Source organism: Dipteris shenzhenensis, chromosome 33 (genome assembly GCF_047967505.1).
Source record: "Dipteris shenzhenensis isolate YYH24624 ecotype China chromosome 33, Dip_SZ_1.0, whole genome shotgun sequence".
NCBI classification, from domain to species: Eukaryota; Viridiplantae; Streptophyta; class Polypodiopsida; order Gleicheniales; family Dipteridaceae; genus Dipteris; species Dipteris shenzhenensis.
The window spans coordinates 17,469,999-17,492,701 of NC_141628.1; the positions used below are offsets into that span (position 1 = coordinate 17,469,999).

At 42.5% G+C, this 22,703-nt stretch overlaps 1 protein-coding gene across 1 annotated transcript; it reads left to right on the top strand.

Moving 5' to 3' along the window:
- The first annotated feature begins 1,058 nt into the window (after positions 1–1,058).
- On the top strand, positions 1,059–21,945 carry LOC147879764 (protein TOPLESS-RELATED PROTEIN 2-like). Its single transcript, XM_087371375.1, has 25 exons — positions 1,059–1,155; positions 1,265–1,444; positions 1,531–1,644; positions 1,769–1,927; positions 2,114–2,288; positions 2,382–2,511; positions 2,608–2,729; positions 2,870–3,017; positions 3,118–3,227; positions 3,319–3,388; positions 3,466–3,539; positions 4,304–4,399; positions 4,483–4,578; positions 4,694–4,821; positions 16,024–16,258; positions 16,351–16,530; positions 16,623–16,724; positions 16,848–16,994; positions 17,136–17,246; positions 17,350–17,529; positions 17,628–17,756; positions 17,875–17,970; positions 18,112–18,300; positions 20,914–21,086; positions 21,244–21,945. Exons 1-25 carry the CDS (start codon positions 1,076–1,078, stop codon positions 21,449–21,451), a joined length of 3,432 nt encoding a protein of 1,143 aa, XP_087227501.1. The 5' UTR covers positions 1,059–1,075; the 3' UTR covers positions 21,452–21,945.
- The last annotated feature ends 758 nt before the right edge of the window (positions 21,946–22,703 follow it).

Sequence of the window (22,703 nt, forward strand, 5' to 3'; positions counted from 1 at the left end):
GAAGGTGAGTGTAATGTGAATATCAATGACCATGCACATTGGATGATGCAAATGTGGAGGACCATGCACACATTGGATGGGGAGGTGTGATTTGTGGGTTGCAATGGAGGGGGAAAGGTAGGAGGAGGAGTGTTGGTACGAGGGTGAGGTGGGGGAAGAAAAGCTAGGGTTGTTACAAGGCAGAGATCAGGGAAAGAGAAGAGAGTACAAGTACGTGTGAACACTGCTATGGATGGGCAAGGCAAAAGCATGGGCAGCGCGGCAATGAGGTGGGGTTGGCTGGGCAGCTCCAACAAGAAAGCCTAGGAACTCGATCCAATGAGAGTGGGACAAAATACAAATAAAATAAAACAGGCTATCTTCCTGTTTCGAAGAAATCCTCTTCGTTACAAAAGCCTTCACTGTAGGGCAGGCCAGAAAAAACACAGAGAGCTGAGTTGGAAGGGAGGGGACGATGATGTAAGGGGGAGGATGGTTGGAGGGCGGCCAAAAGGAGGGGGGAGGGAGAGGTTTGAGTGAAGGGAAATTTCACACAGGGTCCTTAGTTTAGGGACACTGGACTTTAGGCCGTTTGGTGGCCGACAACGAGTGCCGTCACCCGTGCCGAGAAGGACGCCGGCCGATAAGGACAGATTTAATAAGCAGATATGATAAGCTAATAAGCAGGTTGTAATAAGGGCGCTTTACATGCGATACGCAGATTAAAGGAAGGTAGGTGAGATAAGCAACAGGCTCGTTATCCGTGATAGGCAGAGGGTACGGAGAAGAGTGGTGATATGTGAATCTACTTATATGAAAAGTGTTCTTGCGTATCATTCAACAGACCGTATTCTTCTTCTTCGTCGACTTCATTTTTTTTTGTGGGTTAACAAAACGCAAGCAAACTGCTTCATTTCATTTCAAGCTTTCAAGCCCTGCTCCGGCCGCCATAGCCAAGCTCCCCTCCCAAGCTTCCCCCCTTTCCCAAGCTCCCGCCCCCCCCCCCCCTCCCCCCTTTTACTTTCTTCCATCATGCCCTGACTCTCACCCCCCTCAGTTTCTCCCCAGATCCCCCCCCCCCGCCCCCCCCCGCGCCATGTCTTCCTTAAGCCGCGAACTCGTCTTCCTCATCCTCCAGTTCCTCGATGAAGAGAAGTTCAAGGAGACCGTCCACAAGTAAGTTTCTCTCTCTCTCTCTCTCTCTCTCTCTCTCTCTCTCTCTCTGTGTCTCGTTTTTTTCCGACCTTTTTGCCTCATCGCTTCTCCCCTCCCCCCCCCCCCCCAGACTTGAGCAGGAGTCCGGATTCTTCTTCAACATGAAGTACTTCGAAGACCAAGTCCAAGCCGGAGAATGGGAGGAAGTCGAGCGATACCTCTCCGGTTTCACCAAAGTGGACGACAATCGCTACTCCATGAAGATATTCTTCGAGATCCGGAAGCAGAAGTACTTAGAAGCGCTCGACAAGTGAGTATCTTATTTTAGAGGTGTCTAGTAGGCCTTGTTTAGGACGGTGGCGACCCTTACTTCTGGTCGTTTGCTGGGCTTTGTAGACAAGATCGGGCTAAAGCTGTCGATATCCTCGTGAAAGACCTCAAGGTATTTTCTTCGTTCAACGAAGAGTTGTATAAGGAGATTACACAGCTTTTGACCTTGGATAATTTCAGGTATGTCAAGACTGCTTCCCATGCTTGCGCTCGATCGGCTGAACGGCATGAATACGATTTTGCAGTGAAATTTTATTTTCCAACAACTCCAAAAGTGTGATCTTTTGCAATTGGACGCATGCAGGGAGAATGAACAGTTATCGAAATATGGCGACACGAAGTCTGCAAGGAATATAATGCTTTTAGAGCTCAAGAAGCTCATTGAAGCCAATCCTTTGTTTCGTGACAAACTAGCATTCCCCGCCTTAAAGGCTTCGCGTTTGAGGACGTTAATTAATCAGAGGTGCGGATTCTCTCTTCCGCACTTCAAATAATTTCCTTGGGGTGCAGGAAATATCGAATGCTTATGTGATTTTTCATGAAATGCTTATGTGATTTGAATATCAGGTCGTTTCTACATCTAACAGTGGGTTTATTTTTTTATGGTCGGTTATTTTTCTTAAACTGCTGTTACTCATGACACTTGCAGCTTGAATTGGCAACATCAGCTTTGCAAGAATCCTCGTCCCAACCCGGATATCAAAACTCTTTTCGTAGATCACAGTTGTGGCCCTCAAAATGGAGCTAGGGCACCCCCTCCTGCCAATAATCCTCTTGTGGGAGCACTACCCAAAGGTGGAGCGTTTCCTCCCTTAGCGCACGGTGTAAGTGGATCTGCCCTTTAGCTTATTTGAGTTTTTGCGTGGACAGTTCTACCCTCATATATTTCTGATACTTTCAAGTTGTATGATGAGCAGCCATTCCCCCCTGCTGCAGCTCCCACTGCGAATGCATTAGCTGGCTGGATGGCAAGCCCCAATCCTGCTGCCCCTCATGCAGCTGTTGCTGCTGGACCAGCTGCCCTTGCAGCTCCGCCCAACCCAGGAGGTGAAGTTATATTAAAAGCCTCTAGTAGATGGGATTACTTCTGCAGCTGCATTGTCTAATTTAATGACTTGGGGGGTTTCAACTTACCATCTGCAGCTGCTGCTCTTCTGAAACGACCTAGGACTCCGCCAACAAATAATTCTACTGTTGACTACCAATCTGCAGATTCTGAACACATTATGAAGAGGGCGCGCTCTGGTGGACAAGCTGTGGATGAGGTTTATTTCTTTCCTGCTTTCACATATCTGAGTTATGCAGTTGTGTAAATAGTATAGGGAGGTGTGGCATCATGTGTCCATATTTTTGGGGAGAAATGATTGTTTTGGAGGTCCTATCTCAAGAACTCATTTTGGTACAGGTGAGCTACCCTGTTGGACCTGTCCCCACACATCCTCCAAATATGTATTCTCCGGATGATCTCCCAAAGACTGTGGCTAGAACCTTGAACCAAGGATCGTGTGTGATGAGTATGGATTTTCACCCAGTGCAGCAGACAATACTGCTTGGTACGTTCTTGTAACCATTGAAGAAAAGACTATTATGCAAGTGCGGTGAGGGTCCTATAAGCATGGTCACCTTAAATGTGGTTTGTTTTGTTGACAACAGTTGGCACCAATGTGGGTGATATCGCTATATGGGATGTGGGCACGCGAGAGCGACTGGCCCACAGGACCTTCAAAGTTTGGGAGATAAGTCAATGCACCATGCCCATGCAGGTGTGGTTCTTTCTTCTCTGCAAATGCCCATGTCACCACCTGTGCCACAGATTAACGTTTTATAACACAACGTGCTTTGCTTAATTGTCAGGCTGCTCTAGTTAAAGATCCTGCAGTTTCTGTGAACCGATGTGTGTGGAGTCCAGATGGAACTTTACTTGGTAAGAGAAGCTACTAATTATATGTAATTGTGGGTTTTTCTTACTGATGATACTAATGCATGCTTCTTTGTGTACAGGGGTTGCATTTTCTAAGCATGTCGTTCATATCTATTCTTACCCTGGGGGTAGTGATCTTCGGCAACACTTGGAGGTCGGTCAGCTCTTAAGCCTATTTTGTTGTTCCTTCCATCCAAATATTCAGAATGGACTGAGCGTGCTTATATGTTGACTTTGGTTGTGAAAGGTAGGGCAGCATTTGGAGTAGCTTGGGCTTATTTTGTTATTCTCTTTTATACTATAAAGCCTTCTCTGTTTGGAGGGGGGGGGGGGGGGGGGCGCTGAAAGGTAGTGCAGCATTTGGAGTAGCTTGGGCTTATTTTGTTTGGGTAGGGCAGCATTTGGAGTAGCTTGGGCTTATTTTGTTTGGGTGGGAATAAAATCTCATTTTGGAAGAACCTGTGAATGTATTCTTAGGGTGAGACTTCTCTGTTAATGTCACCCATATGCTTATAAACATAGATGATGTGAACATGGTGGCTTAGCATATTGTTCTTACCATATGGAGCTTCATTGGTGGACTTTGAGTAGTCAAGGACAAATGCGTTTTTATAAAAGTCTGATGCTAGGTTCAATAGTAATGTCAGCGTTTGAATGAATTTGAGCACCAAGCATTAGCCTTAGCTTTTCATTAAGATTGAATTAAATTTCCCAATTTTCTTTCCAATACCTGTCCTGGAAATCTGTGCAATCTCATCATTGGCTAAAAGTTTACTTCAGGGATATAGACCAAGCCACAAGCTTCTCAAAAGCTGGATCTGGAAACTTCACCTATGATTGCTATGGGACCATTCTTTTAATACTTATGCAGAAATTTCCATAAGCTATGAAGGTTGACATGTTTCTTTTTGCTCACAGATTGATGCTCATGTGGGTGGTGTGAATGACCTGGCCTTTTCTCATCCTAATAAACAGCTCTGCATTGTTACGTGTGGAGACGACAAGACTATCAAGGTTATTAATTTACAATATTTTGTTGTATTCTGCATGCATATTTAATTGGTAAGATTATGACAATCCACTATGGACTTGTACAGGTTTGGGATGCAGTTAGTGCACGTAAACAGTACACGTTTGAAGGTCATGAAGCTCCAGTCTATTCAGTATGTCCCCATCATAAAGAGAACATTCAGGTAGTCGTTTTAACCTGCTCAGCCTGGATATTTTATACTTTGAAAGTAGTAAAAACATATTTTACTGGTTAATCATCTCTTGACCTTTTGAGTTGTTTTTTTGTTTGCTTTACAGTTTATATTTTCAACAGCTATTGATGGAAAGATCAAGGCTTGGTTGTATGACCTTCTGGGATCAAGAGTGGACTATGATGCTCCAGGACACTGGTGCACGACAATGGCCTACAGTGCTGATGGAACAAGGTGTACTAATAGAAGCTGCTTTTTTTTTATTTTCTTTCGAATTTTGTAAATAATGGTGTCATGCATAAGGTTACAGTTTGTAGGAATATCTTAACAGCTATTCCATGCTCTGGATGATCTAGATGATGATTTATACTCATCTGGTTGACAATGTTAGGGTAAAACTTCAGTGTACTACATGATTAATTTGGGCATGTTCTTAATATCTTGTAGATTTGTCTAGCTGTGTGTTGATTTTCCAAATGTTGTTAGCTGTCCATTGTGTTGGGACAATTCAAATTTGCTTTATTGTTAGGTGCCTGTAACTCCAGGGTTTTTTCCTCAAGATATTTGTCGTTATTGTCTTTTTCTTAATTGAGAAACAAAGATTTGACAGCCTTCATTATACTATCTCTACCCTTTACCATTGGAATTCTGACAGAAAGTCAGTACAATGAATGCAGCTCATGTTGGAATGGTGTGGATAATGGCCTATTGTGAGGCTATCAACCTCCCTGTTTAAAATGATGGGTTTGCGCATATTTTCTGATTCATACACCTTTGCAGAGAAGATTTGAAGAACGTTGAATGTACTTATCTCTGATATGGAAGTATAATGCTTTCTGTTTGCTGGTATGCGTTTCAAAACGCATGTCATCATCTGTGCCATGTGGGTTACTTATCTTCTTACCCTTTTACACTGAGACTAGAGACAAGTGCCTCAAGTTATTCTTCTTTTTTTGGGGGGGGCGGAGAGGCAGTATGTCCTTCAACATACAAATCAAAATGTCTGGTGTCAACAATGGAACTGTCCAGACCATCACAAAAGACTCACTGAGGATATTTCTACTAATTCCTTTCTACTGCTTGTAAGAAAAAGGCAAGGGCAGATGTTGAGAGGCGGGTGATGGAAGGAGAGAGAGAGAGAGAGAGAGAGAGAGAGAGTCATGTCGAAGGTAAGGTACTAATAGTGGGAGGTGGACTTATATAGTACCTTCCATTGTATCCCTCTACATCTCTCTAGGTAATCGTTAGCCCTGTAACTTGGCCCAATTTTGGCCTTACTTACAATCTTCCCTCTCAATGTGCAAGCAATGGTTAGAATCCAAGGCTTCCTGCTGAGAAAAGGGTGTATACTCCATTTTGCATATCTTCAAGCATGCTACTTTGGTCTAAGCATAGTCAGGTCTAGTTCACTTAGAGAACACCTCTTAAGAATAGAGGTTACCCGTGAAAAAAGGCTAAGCTTTCATTTGGGAAAGGATTGTCTCTTCTATATGTTCTTTGATTAGCAATGATTCCGCTTATTCATTTGCCAGAGGTCACTGACCTTAAAAGTGAAAACTAACGAAAGAACAAAATTTGGATAACTCTAGGCTCTTAACGATTGAAGTTTCCATCATCTCATTAAAATCTCATTTCATACGTGGTTGTTCATACTTGCCTATAAGCTCGTGCAACTTACATTGTTTGAGTACTGTAATGTTCATTGTTTATATTATCCATGGTGTTTTTAAAGTTTTTATGTTGTAAGATGTCATATTTTTTAAGGTCTGTGTTATAATTTCATGAGCATCCATGCTGATATTTTTTGTCCTATTAACAAATATTTAAATACAAATGGTATGCCATAATGCTCTTAAAATGTAAGTTGCATTTGAGGCTTGTACCATACCACGCCTCTAACGATTGGTAAACCATGGTCAAAACGAAAAGTGGTATAATCGTTTGCCTTGGATGGCGTGTCACCTCTTCGGTAATGTAAGAGTTGATCGATTCTGATAGGCTCATTATCAAGAAGCTCCACAAGCACATTGAGATTGGCTGTCCCCATGGTGGTTATTTGTACACCTCTTGGTGACTTGCTGTACACTTTTCTTATGAATCAGGTGTCTTTACATTGCATCTTTGGCTGTGTGGTCCTGCCCAAATGCTAGAAACCAAAAATCTTCTTCATTATAGCTGGGCTGTAGCAATTCAGCCAGCCTTTGTGCTTCTTCAAGTATCCAAGGCTGGTGGTTATATTTTGGAACTGATATTGTGTCAATGCGAAACACTGCTGTATATAATCATTGAGCTCAGAGACGGAAAAATAGTACATTGAGGTTTTTCTATGGACTGTCTTTATCTTTCAAGTTTCTGCTAGGTAGTGTCTAAGCTCCAACCATGCCTTTTCTATAACAGTGCACATCTGGGCCTTGAATAGCTAAGAAAGGCAAATCAGCCGAGAAATTGATTTGTAGGGCCATAAGCACATTGTAGCTGTTGTGGCAAGGCATCATCAATGTCCCGTCTGTGACGTGAACCTATTGTATTTGTACTAAGTTTGGAGTTTTAATTGTAGGGTATTTGGAGTTCTAATCCTAGGGTATTGGTACATATTATTCCCTTCAAAGAGATATATGATAGATGACTCTCAAACTTAATTGTTTAATTGAAAATAAATATGCAATTCGGTGACCACTATTTAGTGTGTAAATATATCTAACCACAACTCAATAGTGGAATCCCGAGAAGAGTGTCTAGTGAGTTTTTTGGATCCACCAAATTTGACAAATATGACATGTAGTGAGAAAAAATTAGTAATCCATAGCGAACAAAGAAACTCCTATTTTAACTATGGTCTACACCCACTGTTGGGCGCTGATGACGTCAGTGGGAATGTCATAGTAGCTAGTCCCTGCTATGCGTGATGAAGCTTATGGTTTTCAACCTTATGCGTGACTATCGTGAGATTGAAACTGCACTATGTTGTGTTTTTAGAGGATGACTTTGGGAATGTTCCTGGATTCATCTAGGTATATAAAGACTTGATAAAGAACTTGGACAAACTTAGCGATTGGGTTAGAACTGTTAGGCAAAGATCAACCATGCTGCCCTCTAATCAGAAGGCGACTTGAAAGGGGACTAATGGCCCTAGATCAAACTCATAATTTACAAAGGAGGGTTTTTGGCACAAGCTAGCATGCAACTTTGTGACGATTTCACCACACGAGAGTAACCTTGCAGCAATTAGGCATAGGGGATTACACACAAGAGCTGACTAATTGGAATTTAGATGAGCAAGTAAGAAGTTATCTTGCTTACGTTGCCTCAAGGTAACAACTAGATGACTTGAGATTTCATCAAAGAGGATGAAAAGTAGTATGGTAGTAGCTTATGATAGTGGTTTGCAAGATGAACATATTGGGGCAAACATCAAATGCAATGGCCTTTGAGCAAAAGAGTTATGGCCAAAGGTGAAATTAGCTTGCAAGGGGCAATTAGGAGCCATTTGCAATAGAGCTAGAAAAGCATGGTTCAAACTTCTTTAGACCCTCTTGCGACAAGGGTTTCAAAAAGCCGTTAGAAATCAATCCTAATCGTAAGCGCTCATAATTATTTAGGCTAATCCTAGGGCTAATCTACCTGAGTGGATTACTTAATTTCCCCGATGATTCCTCTACCCTTACATTTCCCTTGATTGCTTAAGGTAAGTTGTTATGCTCTAGCCGAGATAGCATGACCTCGGAAAGATCGGTGGGTATTTTCTCTTAGATGACCGACTTCTGTAATATTTTATGTGCGTAAATAAAATGGTCAAGGGAAGTAACTGCCAAGGTCCTAGGTGAGGGTGTATTGGCATCAACTAGGTGGTTCTGAGTGCTAAGGCCTAGGTGCACCTAAATGTGTAAAAATGCCAAGGGGCAAATGTTTTAATTGTGCCCCAAGAGAGGGGTAAATGGTATACCAAGCTAAAGGTCTAAAATGATGACATGTGGCAGGGGGAACCATCTAGGGAACTGAGGGCTTGTGGATAGGCATGAAGAAATAGAAATTACATATCTTTGTATGCATGCCATCCATGAGATAGGCTAGGAGGCAAAATACGATGCTAGCGCCTGTGAATTTGCCTTGCCTGTGAATTGACGAAAAACCAAGAGAGAGAATACGAAAGAGAATGTTTCAATTGGTATCAGAGCCAGGTTAGCGTTCAGGCTGGACGAGGGGACTCATACGAGTTACGTATCAAGAAGACGCAGGACGTATTGGGCGTGTGAGGCGAACAACGTGTGTTTTAGGTGGCTCTGTTCGTGCGGGCTTCCGTTGATGGAGCGGCTAAGCCGTTGATGGATTCGTTGCAGGAGCGGGTACAGCTGCAGGCTTGTAAGCTGTCGCAGGGCAAGGTTCTCGTAAGTAGGTTGATTCCGTTGCGTGGGACTACGTTTGACAGACCTGGGAAATTAGAGAAGGCGTGGCGATGGGCGACGTACGGGCAACGTTATGACTATATGGTGGCTCGACGACGATACGTGGTTAACGGGGCATCTAGTAGCTCCTCAAGACAGTAAATCGGAGTAGGGCCAGGGTACAGTGGCTCGTGAACGGGGAGGCCTTGGACGCGATAAGCGATGATGGGATGTGGTCACGCAAATAGCCCGTGAGCGAGGTGTTGGCGGTGTCAAGCGTATCAGTGGCCTCATCTACAAAGAAACTCGTGGCGTCCTCAAGATCTTCCTCGAAAACGTCATCCGTGATGCTGTTACCTACACCGAGCATGCCCGCAGAAAGGCTGTCACCGCAATGGACGTTATCTATGCTTTGAAGCGATAGGGCTTGGGAGAAATAGATTGACGGGAACTCGAATTACGTGGAGCTTCCAGGGAGCATTATTTTTTCATGTGATATAAATTTTAGTTTCGAGTTTACAGTCGATTTATTTCTGTACAACAGAAGGAAATTCGAAGTGAAAAAAAAAACTATTTTCCTTTTTGAAACAATGGAGGTAGAGGGACAAGATTCCAGGGTTAATCCTGGTCAATCTAGAGCGCAGTCTACACAACAAGTATCCCATCACATAACACCTACCCTGGTGGGTAGGATTTTTGTATTAGAAGATGCTTTACAACAGATCAGGTCAAAATGAAATTAGAGAGATGGTGCAAGCCTTGTCGGCTAGACCATCTAGAAATGAAAAGGGCAAAGCTCCAGTAGAGCCAGAGACCAGTATACACTCATCAGAGCGTGCGAAGGTCAAGGTACCTAATATTGCCAACTATAGACCGGAGAAGTACGCTGGTCGGATGACCGAGCGCAGTTCTGATGTGATCGAGGTTTGGTTACACAAGTGGGAAGAAGCCTTCGCCATTTGTGAAATCAGATCTGATCTAAAGAAAATCCGCGAGACCACTCACTTCTTTATTGAGGCAGCGGATAGGTGGTGGATAAAGCAACAGAAAGATCAGGTTGCCCCTTCCACCTGGGAAGGGTTTAAGGCTGAATTTAAGAAACACTTTCTTCCACCTGACGAAGAGTCCCAAACTTGGGATGCTTATAGAAACCTTTGCCAGAGGAATTTGTCGGTGGCAAAGTACACTGACAAGTTCAGGGAATGTGTTATGAAAATAACAGACCCTCTCCCTATGTCGGTTCAGTTGAAAGACTATATCTATGGACTGAATGACAAGATTAAAATGGAAGTTCGGGCTAAATATGTGACTACATTAGATGAATCTATTGCAGTAGTCCTGAACTACGAGGATGCCAGAGGTAGACCTAGTGGGTTTGTGCAGGCAGGGACTCAGCATGAGTACCCGAGAAAAGGGGGATTTCAGAGGAAATGGACTTCAAAGACAAGTGTCTCGCAGCCAAGTGGCCAAACCAAGCAGGTGAAGCTGGTTGAGGGACAAGCAAAGACAAGTACCACCGTTGGGGTGAAAAGAAAAGTAACTCCAATGGCAGCCCGGGCTTGGTCAAAGTCCTTGTTGACCCCTGAGCAAAAAGAAAAAGCTAGAAAAGAAGGATTGTGCTTCGGTTGCCTTCAGCGACATCAGTGGAAAGATCGTCCATTAAGCAAAGACTGTCGCACGGCCAATATGATAATATCTGAATGCGACGCGGAAATGCAGGAGAGTCCCAATGCGGAACATATGCAGATGCAATTGGCGGGACCTTCTCAGAGGTTAGTACGTGTGTTGTTAAGTGTGTCTGTTACTAAGTTAGTAAGCGATGCACTTAATAACATCCTTTCAAAGCCCGCAGCAACAGGGTATACAGTTTTCGATGAGCCCGAGTTGATTAAAATGAAAGGGCAAGTAGCCAATCATGATGTGATTGTGTTGTTTGACTCAGTGTCAATGCACAATTGTCAATGCACAATGTAATTAACTTGAAGCTTATTAAGAGGCTCAAGTTGAAAACTTGTCCGTCTGACTATGCTTATACAGTTAGGATGGCGGACGGAAGTTCAACTGAAGTATGGGACCAGAGGGTTACCCAGTTGAAACTTCGAATACAGGACTATGTTGAGAAGCTGGACTTTGAGTTGACCAGGCTTGCTCACGCAGATATAGCCCTAGGCATGGCTTGGCATTTTTGAAAAAATCCAGCCATTGATTGGAAAAAGCATATTTACCAGCTCAAGATGAACGGGGTAAAATATGTTTTGTGAGGTGAAAAGAATTTACCTCGAGGACCATTGATTTCAGCCATGGAAATTTGGAAGACTCCAAAAGAGTTTCTGTGTCTGTGTATAGCATCGGTAGAGTCGATTGATGATGCATCGGCTAGCACTGAGGCTATCCAAGATGGGGAAATGGCTGAGTTGGCTAAAGAGGTATCGGAGAAGTTCTCTGATTGTTTTAGGGATGAAATACCTTATGGGTTACCTCCAGAGCGGAATGTTCAACATAAAGTTGAACTTATCCCGGGGACAGAACCTGTAAATAGACCTCCCTATAGATTAAGCTTTACAGAGGAAGCTGAGGTGCGAAGACAACTGCAAGAATATCTCAAGCTGGGACAGATTTTTCACCTTTTGCTTCGCCAGTGATATTAAAGAGGAAGAAAGATGATACTTTTCGCCTCTGTATAGATTACGGAGCATTGAATAATATCACTATCAATCACAGGTATCCGATGGCTCAGATCCATGATTTGCTAGATGCATTACATGGGGCCGTAATTTTCAGTAAGATAGATCTTAAGTGTGGCTACCATCAGATCCGTATTAGAGCCGAGGATGTGCATAAAACCGCTTTCAGAAGCAGGTTTGGTCATTATGAGTTTTTGGTAATGCCCTTTGGACTTACTAATGCTCTAGCTACATTCGTCATGCTTATGAATGATTTACTACGTCCGTATATCGGAAAGTTTGTAGTACATTTTATTGACGATATTCTAGTATTTAGTAAAAGTATTACTAAGCATCGTGAACACTTAAGAATAGTGTTTCGTACTTTGAGGAAAGCCAGTCTTTATGTAAATAAGAAGAAAACTATACTGTGTATGATTAGACTTGAATATTTAGGACTCATAATTACTCCAGAGGGGGTAGAAATGGATCCAAAGAAAGTGGTTGCGATACTGACTTGGCCAATCCCTCAGAGTTTGACCGCTTTTTGCGATCATTCTTGGGATTTGTCCAATTTTATCGAAGGCATATCAAAGGATATTCCGAAATAGTATCGCCATTGACTGATCTGACCTCAGATAAAGTACCTTTTATATGGGGATAGAATCAACAAGAAAGTTTTAACACCATAAAACAAGCTGTGGTCACAGGACCGGTGTTAAAAATAGTTGATCCCCAAAAACCATTGTTCCTGGAAACCGATGCAAGTGGCATTGCGGTAGGAAAAGTTCTTCTGCAAGAGGGAAGGCCAGTAGCCTTTGAAAGCAAGAAGCTTTCTGCCTCTCAAAGAAATTGGCCAACTCATGAATTAGAGTTGTATGCTGTTGTCCATGCTTTGAAAACATGGCGACATTATTTGTATGGATCAGAGTTTTATGTGGATGTTGATCATGATACTCTGAAACATTTTTGTAAACAACCTGACTTGAGAGGCTGCCAAGCTAGGTGGGCAGAACTCATGGAGGAGTTTAATTTGACGATTCGGTACCGAAGAGGCAAGGATAATAAAGTTGTTGATGCGTTGTCACGCATTATGCATAACATGAGTTTCACAGTTTTAGAGAGTGCTCTAATGGCCAAGATTAGAGAAACTCAAAAGGTGGACGAGTTCGTCCAGAGCCTATGGCCTAAGGCTCATGTGTTAAAACCCGAGGAAAAGGATGACCTGGCATCCAGAAAAGGCCAAACTTATGCAAGATATGCCATAAGGGTTGGTATGCTGAAAAGGAATGGCAAGGTAGTAGTACCTAATCCAAATGATCTCAGGCAGAGAGTCATTCAACAATGTCATGATAGCCCATGTGCGGGACATCCAGGAGTGGAGAAGACATATGATCTCGTGAACCGAGATTTCTTTTGGCCAAAGATGAAAAAGCGTATTCATGAATATGTGACACGTCGCTTTTCGTGTCAAGTAAGGCAGAGCGGGTGAAGCCACCCAGACTTTTACAGCCCTTGGAGATACCACTAAGTAAGTAGGAGAGCATTTCCATGGACTTTATCGTAGGACTGCTTACGACACAAGGTGGATATGATTCTATCTTTGTGGTGGTCGATCGTCTTACCAAGATGGCTCACTTCATTTCAACTAGAGAGTCTGTTAGTGCCACGCGAGTGGCGGATTTGTTTATTAGACATATATTTCGTCTGCATGGATTACCCAAATCCATAGTGTCAGACAGAGATGTCAAATTTACCGGTCATTTTTGGACTGTGGTATTTGAGACACTAAGGACTGAGTTGGGAATGAGTAGTGGGGATCATCCAGAAACGGATGGTCAGACAGAAAGAGTCAACCAAATTTTAGAGGATATGCTTAGAGCATATGTGTCATTGAGGCAACATACATGGGACAAGTGGTTGCCATTGTTAGAGTTTGCCTACAATGATAGAAAACATTCCTCTACAGGTTCAGTCCGTTTGAACTGAACTATGGTTATAGACCAGCGAATCCAACTATAGTAGGAATACCTCAAAAAGTGCCTAGTGCCGCGAACTTTGTGGTTCAGATGCGGGAGATGCTAGCACTTGCTAGAGCAAACATCCGCCAAGCTATGGATAGAGCTAAGGAGTATGCGGATGTAAACCGATCCACTTGAGAATTTAAGGAAGGAGAAAGAGTTTTTCTCAGAGTTCCTTCGCGCTCTAAGTCTTTGACTGCAGGAGAGTGTGCTAAGTTATCACCTCGATATTGTGGGCCATGGTTAATTCTAAAAAGAATAGGCAAGGTAGCCTACAAATTAGAATTAGCACTGGGGTGTAAGGTGCACCCAGTGTTTCATGTTTCTCGTTTAAAGAAATTTTTGCATACAAGTGACTCACTAATCGAAGATGTTGTTTTGTTTCAGGAGATAGAGGATAATGCAAGACGCAAACCAACAAGAATCCTGGACCGAGGAACAATGCAAGTGCGCAATCGGAAGATATTCACGGTGTTGGTTGCATGGCATGGTCTATCTCTATCAGAAGCTACCTGGGAATCCGTATATCAGTTACGGAGAGTGTTCCCAGATTTCATCATCGAGGACGTTGATGCTTGAAGAGGGAAGGATTGTTATGCTCTAGCCGAGATAGCATGACCTCGGAAAGATCGGTGGGCATTTTCTCTTAGATGACCGACTTTTGTAATATTTTATGTGCGTAAATAAAATGGTCAAGGGAAGTAACTGCCAAGGTCCTAGGTGAGGGTGTATTGGCATCGACTAGGTGATTCTGAGTGCTAAGGCCTAGGTGCACCTAAATGTGTAAAAATGCCAAGGGGCAAATGTTTTAATTGTGCCCCAAGAGAGGGGTAAATGGTGTACCATGCTAAAGGTCTAAAATGATGACATGTGGCAGGGGGAACCATCTAGGGAACTGAGGGCTTGTGGATAGGCATGAAGAAATAGAAATTACGTATCTTTGTATGCATGCCATCCATGAGATAGGCTGGGAGGCAAAATACGATGCTAGCGCCTGTGAATTTGCCTTGCCTGTGAATTGACGAAAAACCAAGAGAGAGAATACGAAAGAGAATGTTTCACAAGTCCAATTTAGGTTCACTAGACAAATAGGGCTTAAAAACGTAAGCTTTGAAGTCTTGTATTTTATGCATAGTTGTTTAACCCTCATATAGATGGGCAATTGATTTGCATTGTGGTTTATGTGATGAGTCGCAAACCTCATGGAGGTGATCCCTTTGATCTAGGTATGTCCGAGTAATTTCCACTAGGGAGTTTACATGTTATAACAACAGCTTGAACCTGTCTAACATCATTGGATGCTGACGTATGGTTGCTTTATCATCATGTAATAATTTTCACGATATAAAGATGACACCAATTACCACGAAAAGGTGACTGGTCATCTTATCGGATTATATATGTATGCATACATTTCTCGTTTGGATGAATACCCTGGAAAATACTAGTTCTTGGGATGGAAAAGCATCTTATCGGTTGTTGGGCTGCCTTTCCTTGACAGATCACCCAGGGTTACACGCAGTTGCAACGTAAGGAGGATGTTGCAATAAAGGAGGGCGGTTTGTTGTGTTCCTCATTGAGTTGGTGCAGTGATGTGTTTGATGGGGATGAATGAACGTTGCCTTTCCATTGATGAGCAATAGCAAAAGGCTATGTTTTTCTGCTCGCACAAAAGGTAAGGTGAAGATGCTTGTGGAATACCATGGCACATGTTTGAGGAAATTTCTCTGATAGCTTGGTAAAATGAATGTGAGGTGGACTTATATATAGTCCGTTCCCTTTATCCCTTTTAGCTCTCTCTAGGCCCAAACATCCCTTGGCCAATTTATCCCAAGCCCCACTAACATGGCCCAATTTTGGCTTTATTATAAAGCTTCAAGCTGTGATAATTAACCCGACAATAGCTGACAATACAAAGATATTAGTCCTTTGCACAAAAAGTCTTTGATACTGGAAGCTGTATGTCTGATTCATTTGATAACGCTCGAAGTATTTGTCTCTTCCACTCATGGTCTGTTGGTTTCACGTTCCTTCACAAGAATATGATATGGAAACTGACATAATAAATAGCTGCATATTATGTTTTTGACTGCTGTATTGCAGAACTGATTGGAAACTGTGATTTTTTAAACCAAGTACTCTTTCTCTGCTTGCCTGTGTTTTTTGTCTAAAAGGGGAAAGGGGTAGCTATTTTCACATGTTTTGAAACTATTGATTTTGATTTCCTTTCTGTATTTGTTCACGTGAGGTGGGTTGAAGAGGAGGTGCAGGTAAAAAGGTCAATATAACGTCAATGGTGTTGAGGTGGGCCTATGTCTCATTGGCTGTTGTTATTTTTTAAAGTCCTTTTTCCAATGTCTTCTATGTCAGGCTGTTCTCCTGTGGGACAAGTAAAGATGGTGAATCTTTTCTTGTGGAATGGAATGAGAGTGAAGGAGCCATCAAGCGGACCTATTCTGGTTTTCGGAAGCGTTCCTTGGGTGTTGTACAGTTTGATACAACAAGGAACCATTTTCTTGCTGCTGGTGATGAGTTTCAAATCAAGTTTTGGGATATGGATAATACAAACCTCCTCACAACAATTGATGCAGAGGGTGGATTACCTGTAAGTTTGTTCTGACAAGTTCATAAATGATACTTGTGTTTTAGTCTTGCTCTTTACATTCTGATCCAATGTGCTTGGATGACTGCTTACAGGCAAGTCCGCGGCTTCGATTCAACAAGGAGGGTTCTCTTCTTGCTGTTACTACAAATGACAATGGAATAAAGATTTTGGCCAATGCTGATGGACTGAGGCTACTTCGTGCCCTTGAGAATCGGGCCGAGAGTCGCGCTTTTGAATCCTCAAGGACTCATGTGGAGCCAGTAGCTTCTAAGGTGATATCTGGTGTTCTGACAAAATGCGTCAGTATATTTTTTGCTAGTATCAGAAACACCTTTTAAGCAATGATAATCTGCACTGTCAGCAGCCTCTTGGTGTGAATGCAATGGTGGCCGTAAGTGCAGCTGGTGGTCCACCTCCTGGAGCTATAACTGATAGAGTTCCCCCTGCTGTCTCAATGGTGGGGCTGGTAAGGGTTATGTGGCTCTTTTTGGGAGCAGATTTTATGGGTCTTTGATTTGGTTCACGATCTTTCATTTAGACGGTGAAGAACCTATTCATGACAGGTTATTGTTGTGATTTGGGTTAACAGAATGCTATTGACAGCAATCGGGTGGTAGATGTCAAACCAAAAATTGAGGAAGCAGGTGACAAGGGCAAGGTCTGGAAATTGACAGAGATCACAGAACCTGCCCAATGTCGGACTATGAGGCTCCCTGACAACTTGCCAACAAGCAAGGCAATTACACGCGACTGTGCCTTCATTGATTTTGCGAAGCATCCTTGGAATCATTAGTCTTTCTTTGTATAATGTTTAGATACAGATCATGATGTCAAGCTTTTACTCGATACTCATATTTGCTCTCTTTTGAATTGACAGGTGTTAAGGCTAATTTACACAAATGCAGGGAGTGCAGTTTTGGCTTTGGCTTCCAATGCTGTCCACAAGCTTTGGAAATGGCAGAGAAACGATCGCAACCCTTCTGCCAAGGCATGTGTCTCCCAATTCCTTGTCTACTTGATGTTTGGGAAATTTGGGTCCTATGTGGATAGAGTGGGGGGAAGGAGACTGATTGTTTGATGACTTTTAACAGGCAACAGCAACCCTCCCTCCACAGTTGTGGCAGCCTGCCAGTGGCATTCTCATGACAAATGATATTAGCGATACAAATCCTGAAGAGGCTGTTCCTTGCATAGCACTTTCCAAAAATGATTCATATGTAATGTCGGCTTCAGGTGGAAAAGTGTCCCTATTTAACATGATGACGTTCAAGGTTCGATCTTTATATTCTCTGCTTTAACTGCCCTAATATCGTGCCTCCCAGCACCTCGAAAACATTTTTCAGCGAAACAAGTTTATCAAATCATGCAGGTTATGACAACATTTATGCCACCTCCTCCTGCTGCAACTTTCCTGGCTTTTCATCCTCAAGACAATAATATAATTGCAATTGGGATGGAAGATTCGACAATACACATATATAATGTTAGAGTGGATGAGGTTGGTACATTTTGCATTGAGAAGAGCAATTTTGATAAGAGAATTATTGAGGAGGCAATTTTGAAGAGCAAAAAATTAGTTTGATAAGAGAATTATTGAGGCTGATACATTGTTGCAGGTGAAAAGTAAGCTAAGAGGTCATCAGAAAAGGATCACTGGTCTTGCTTTCTCAAATTCACTGAATGTGCTTGTCTCCTCAGGTGCTGATGCACAGGTGTGTACAAGTTATTGGCTTGTGATGATTTTGGAAGCTTTTCTGTGGTTTTTTTGATATACTCTTGATTGAAAGTAGATCGATTTTCAAGTATATTACATTGACTAATGTTCAAGTATTATCTTGTTACACATGTGACAGATATGTGTATGGACAACAGATGGATGGGAGAAGCGCAAGACAAAGGTTCTCCAAGCTCAGGCTGGAAGGTCACCTCCTGCCATGGGAGACACCAGAGTACAATTTCACAATGATCAAGTTCGAATGCTGGTTGTACATGAGAGCCAGCTTGCTATTTATGATGCTGCCAAGCTCGAGCGTATTCGACAGGTTTGCTCATTTCATTCACTAGGGTACAATTTCTTAGTCGTAGTTGGCAGTCCCAACTTCTTGTGCTGTTTTTACATTTTTCTTCATCCTTTAAGCTTGTTGAAGGCAAATGTTATTTCTTCACTGCCATGCATCTTAAAAGCACCACTGTGTTGCAGGATTATGGTCAAAGTCTGCAAATAACTCCCTTGTCACCCAATAATGGCAAGATGTCATCTACTAAAAGTATTTTCACTGTTTATCTTACTTAAGAGATGGATACAAATGGCCTTATCTGACTTAAAAGAGGGATACACATAGCATCAAGCCTAAGGCTTGATTCTTTGTATTTGGAGAGCCAATTTTGTCGTCTTAGTTTTCCAAGGGAGTTGGTGGTGTGGCCCCTTAAGTATAGAGGGCAATACTGTTGGTGAATCTAGGCATGTATCCTATTGTGAGATTCTTGGTTTAATCTATCTGCCTGTTTCCACCTCTAGATCGTGGGTGCTGATTCTTATTCTGCTGATTATGTGCCTTTTGAACATTGAGATATCTTCCCCCAGGTATATTTTTTACTTCTCCATGGAATTGATCTCTTTCTTGTAGAACTCCATTTTGTTCCTGGGTCTTGCCATAATTTCTACAGCATTTTCTGCATGACTAGCGCTGTGATTGCCCCTTCATCTTCTTGGATATTCGTAGCAGGTGACTCCCATCACTCCATCCACTTGAGCCCCTCTTTGTGCCATCCTATATTTTTTGTTGTCTCCAGGGCTTTGTGCGGAAGTATATGCTTACATCCATCTTCTTTACCTAGTGAAGGTTAGGGTATGCATTGACAAATGGCTTCCCCTTCAAGGGGTATCATTCTTGTCTCTGCGAGCATGACATGGTATGGGGTTTTCACCAGCTCTCATATGAGAGACCTTTTGTGAATTGATTCCATTCTTCCAATGTTCTACGGAGGGTCCAGGTGAAGCAGGCTTGGCAGCCATATAGTACCACCGTAGCAGGTGACTCCCATTGCTTCATCCACTTGAGCCCCTCTTTGTGCCATACTATATTTTTTGTTGTCTCCATGGCTTTGTGCGGAAGTATATGCTTGCATCTATCTTCTTTACCTAGTAAAGGTTTGGTTATGTATTGACAAATGGCTTCCCCTTCAAGGGGTATCATTCTTGTCTCTGCGAGCATGACATGGTATGGGGTTTTCACTTTGACCCCAGCTCTCATATGAGAAACCTTTTGTGAATTGATTCCATTCTTCCAATATTCTACGGAGGGTCCAGGTGAAGCAGGCTTGGCAGCCACATAGTACCACCGTTTGAACAAGCATTGTGTACAGAAACTTTCTCATTTACCAGTTCTATAGATGTGCTTTCTTGCATTTGTTTTGGAAGCTCTATAAACTTTGAAGCCTCCTACAACTCTTCTTTCCACTGGCTATATCTTCTCGCAAATGCATGGAGGCATCATTACGTGATATGTCACCATTATTACCATTGTTTTTGTATATCATCTTGTAGATGCATGAAGGCATCATTTCGTGATATGTTACCATTGTTTTTGTATATGGGAGTTGCGGGACGGCAAAATAGCAAACTGCCATGCATGTATTTCCTTCCTGTGCTGTGAGTTCTATCCACATATATTGTGTATGTGGGTCCTCTTTTATTACCTTTGCCATTCTTTGCTACTATATAATGTTATAATTCGGATCTCATTGCCTTTGTGCTCCCATGTATCCAATACCATGAATATATTGGTGTCTGGTATCTCCTTTTGCCTTGTCTAGTGACTAGCAGCTGTTCTTTTTTAGAGGATGATTAATGGGCATGTTCCTGGATTCATGTGTGTGTGTATGTGTACATACACATACTTTATGTTTGCGAGTGAGTGTGTGCACATGCGTGCGTGCGTGCGCGTGCTTGCGCACATATGTATGCGTATATTGATGAAGAGAGAGAGAGAGAGAGAGAGAGAGAGAGAGAGAGAGATCCAAATGTTATGGATGGGCCATTAGCTCCTTCCCAATGTGAGCACAAAAAGCAACACACCTAGAAGCTTCCCTGGCCTTTTTCCCGTGAATGAAAAAGATGAGATAGTCGAATTGGAAAATTGATTGGCCCGAAGGATTCTCGAAAGGAAAGGCGTAGGTCACGGAGTGAGACCTCGATTTGTTGAGAGGGCCTCTTCTCCTGGGGAACCGGAGGGAGGAGTTGTTCTGTTTCGTTGAAACGATGCCTGGGGCCCCCTTCCCCATTTGTCTGCTTTCTGAATCGAACTTCAGGCGTAAACTCGTATGTGCATGGCTAATGGAATCTTGCATCATGCATTATGCATATGGAGTCTTCATTTGCATTTTGCAATCTGGAATGCCAATCCTAACCTCCATCCTATTGTAACCAATCAAAGGCGATGTTTGCTATGTGTTTTGCACCAACATTTGTATGGCCAGGTGGAGTTATTGTGACTCTGTGTGTGTGTGACTCCACTTCTGACCTCTCTTTTTCCTTTCTTTTGATTATGGTTAATTTTTATTTACTCTTAATTAGTAGCTTTATTCTAGTCTCATCAAGGCATACACATTTTTTGTTCCTGCTAACCTGTTATGGATATATGTTTCACTTGCAGTGGGTTCCTCGCGACGCTTTATCAGCGCCAATCTCCAATGCAACGTATTCTTGTGACAGTCAGCTTGTATACGCCAGCTTTTGTGATGGTGCTGTTGGAGTATTCGATGCAGAAAGCCTACGTCCACATTGTAGATTGGCGTCTTCAGTATACTTAACTGCTGGGCCTAGCAGGTGAGAGAGAGAGAGAGAGAGAGAGAGAGAGAGAGAGAGATTCGTGCAGTTCTGTTTGCATTTTCAAACCTATTGAATGGAGAAATTGGTGGAGAGAGATTCTTGCAGTTTTGTTTGCATTTTCAAACCTATTGAATGGAGAAATTGGTGTGTCCAGTTCTGTTTATCCTCTAGTTGTTGCTGCACATCCGGCGGAGCCCAACCAATTTGCTCTTGGATTAAGTGATGGAGGTGTGCAAGTGGTTGAGCCATTAGAAACAGAGGGCAGATGGGGAGTGGGTCCACCATCTGACAATGGAACAATGAATGGTATCTTATCAGCTTCAGCTTCCAATGCCCAAGTCTCTGAGCCAGCTCCAAGATAGCATTGCACCTGTACTTCGGCATAAATTTTGTTGGCAAGCACCCTGAGAAGTGCCCTGGTGCTCATCTCTGTAAAATTTTAAATTATGTCTTCAGTGTATGTGTAACAGCTGTACAGGAATTTTCGCGAGTTGTAAGGAAAGGTATTGGCTCAAGAAACTTGGAGGTGATAGTGGAAGGTCTGTAGAGGGCTTTGAGAAAAACATATATCCCTCTCTCTCTCTCACACATGCACATGCAGTCACAGATAGTAATGCACAGGCACTCACAAGCGCAAACACATGCTCATGTCCCATGCACATGGCTGCACCCGGATTAGTGCCCACAGGCATACACGCTCTTATGTGTTCATAGCAAGGAAACTCACTTTTTAATGGTACCCACCTCTGCATGTGCACATCCATTTGTATAAGTTGATACAAAGGAGAGTCGTAATCTAGTCTTCTTTGCGCCCTAAAGTGATTGGCACATGATTGTAATTGTAAGCTTAAACAACTGGGAAATAAAATGATTCTAGTTTGTGTTTACTTGAAAGTTCATTTTGTCAATGGATATGATTTTAGATTGTCAATCTTTTCTCTTCCTTGAAAGGTTGTCAATTCAAGGCTAGCCTCTGTTTCAAGGTTTAGAAGATGTAAAAATGCACATGGAGGGTCATAGGTCTATATTCACACCCTAAAACTTAATGTAGGTTTCTACGTGGATGATTCTTTCCAGCGGATATTCATGTTTGTGTGCTCTCATGGTGCAAATCTGCTTAAAGAACGTAATGGATGCAGATTGCTTTTAGCTAATTCCAAGTTCAATGACATGACTCTTGCTACTGTACAAATGGCGATTGTGAGATTGTTGATTGAGATATTTGGTTGTCATGGTAAAAGAAAATCGCTCTACTAACATCCTCCTGGACAGTTAAAATTATTTCCTACCATATTCAGCCATTCCATTGCTGGGTTAGTATTCGGTAGATCCAAGGGTTTTTTATTATGAAACATGAGTCAATGGGACATTACCTTTTTTTTTTGTGGAGAGAACAATTCGAATCAAATTAAATGGAAATAGGGAAGTAAATACAATTCAGCTATGCTGCTAATGCAAGCAGACCTGCTGCCAAGCCCAGAGACTCACTATGATTCCCAAAGTAAAGAAGCACATCTATACAATCCTGTTTCATCTGCTTAGAAAATCTGTTGGAAGAGGAACCTTCTTAAACAGCATAGAGTTCCTAAGCTTCCACAATCACTGTAGAACGGT

Coding starts and splice junctions, on each gene's coding strand:
- LOC147879764 (XM_087371375.1), top strand. CDS start 1,076: ATGTCTTCCTTAAGCCGCGAACTCGTCTTCCTCATCCTCCAGTTCCTC. Junction 3,389..3,465: donor TCCAGATGGAACTTTACTTG/GTAAGAGAAGCT, acceptor CTTTGTGTACAG/GGGTTGCATTTTCTAAGCAT. Junction 21,087..21,243: donor TTAACTGCTGGGCCTAGCAG/GTGAGAGAGAGA, acceptor TGGTGTGTCCAG/TTCTGTTTATCCTCTAGTTG.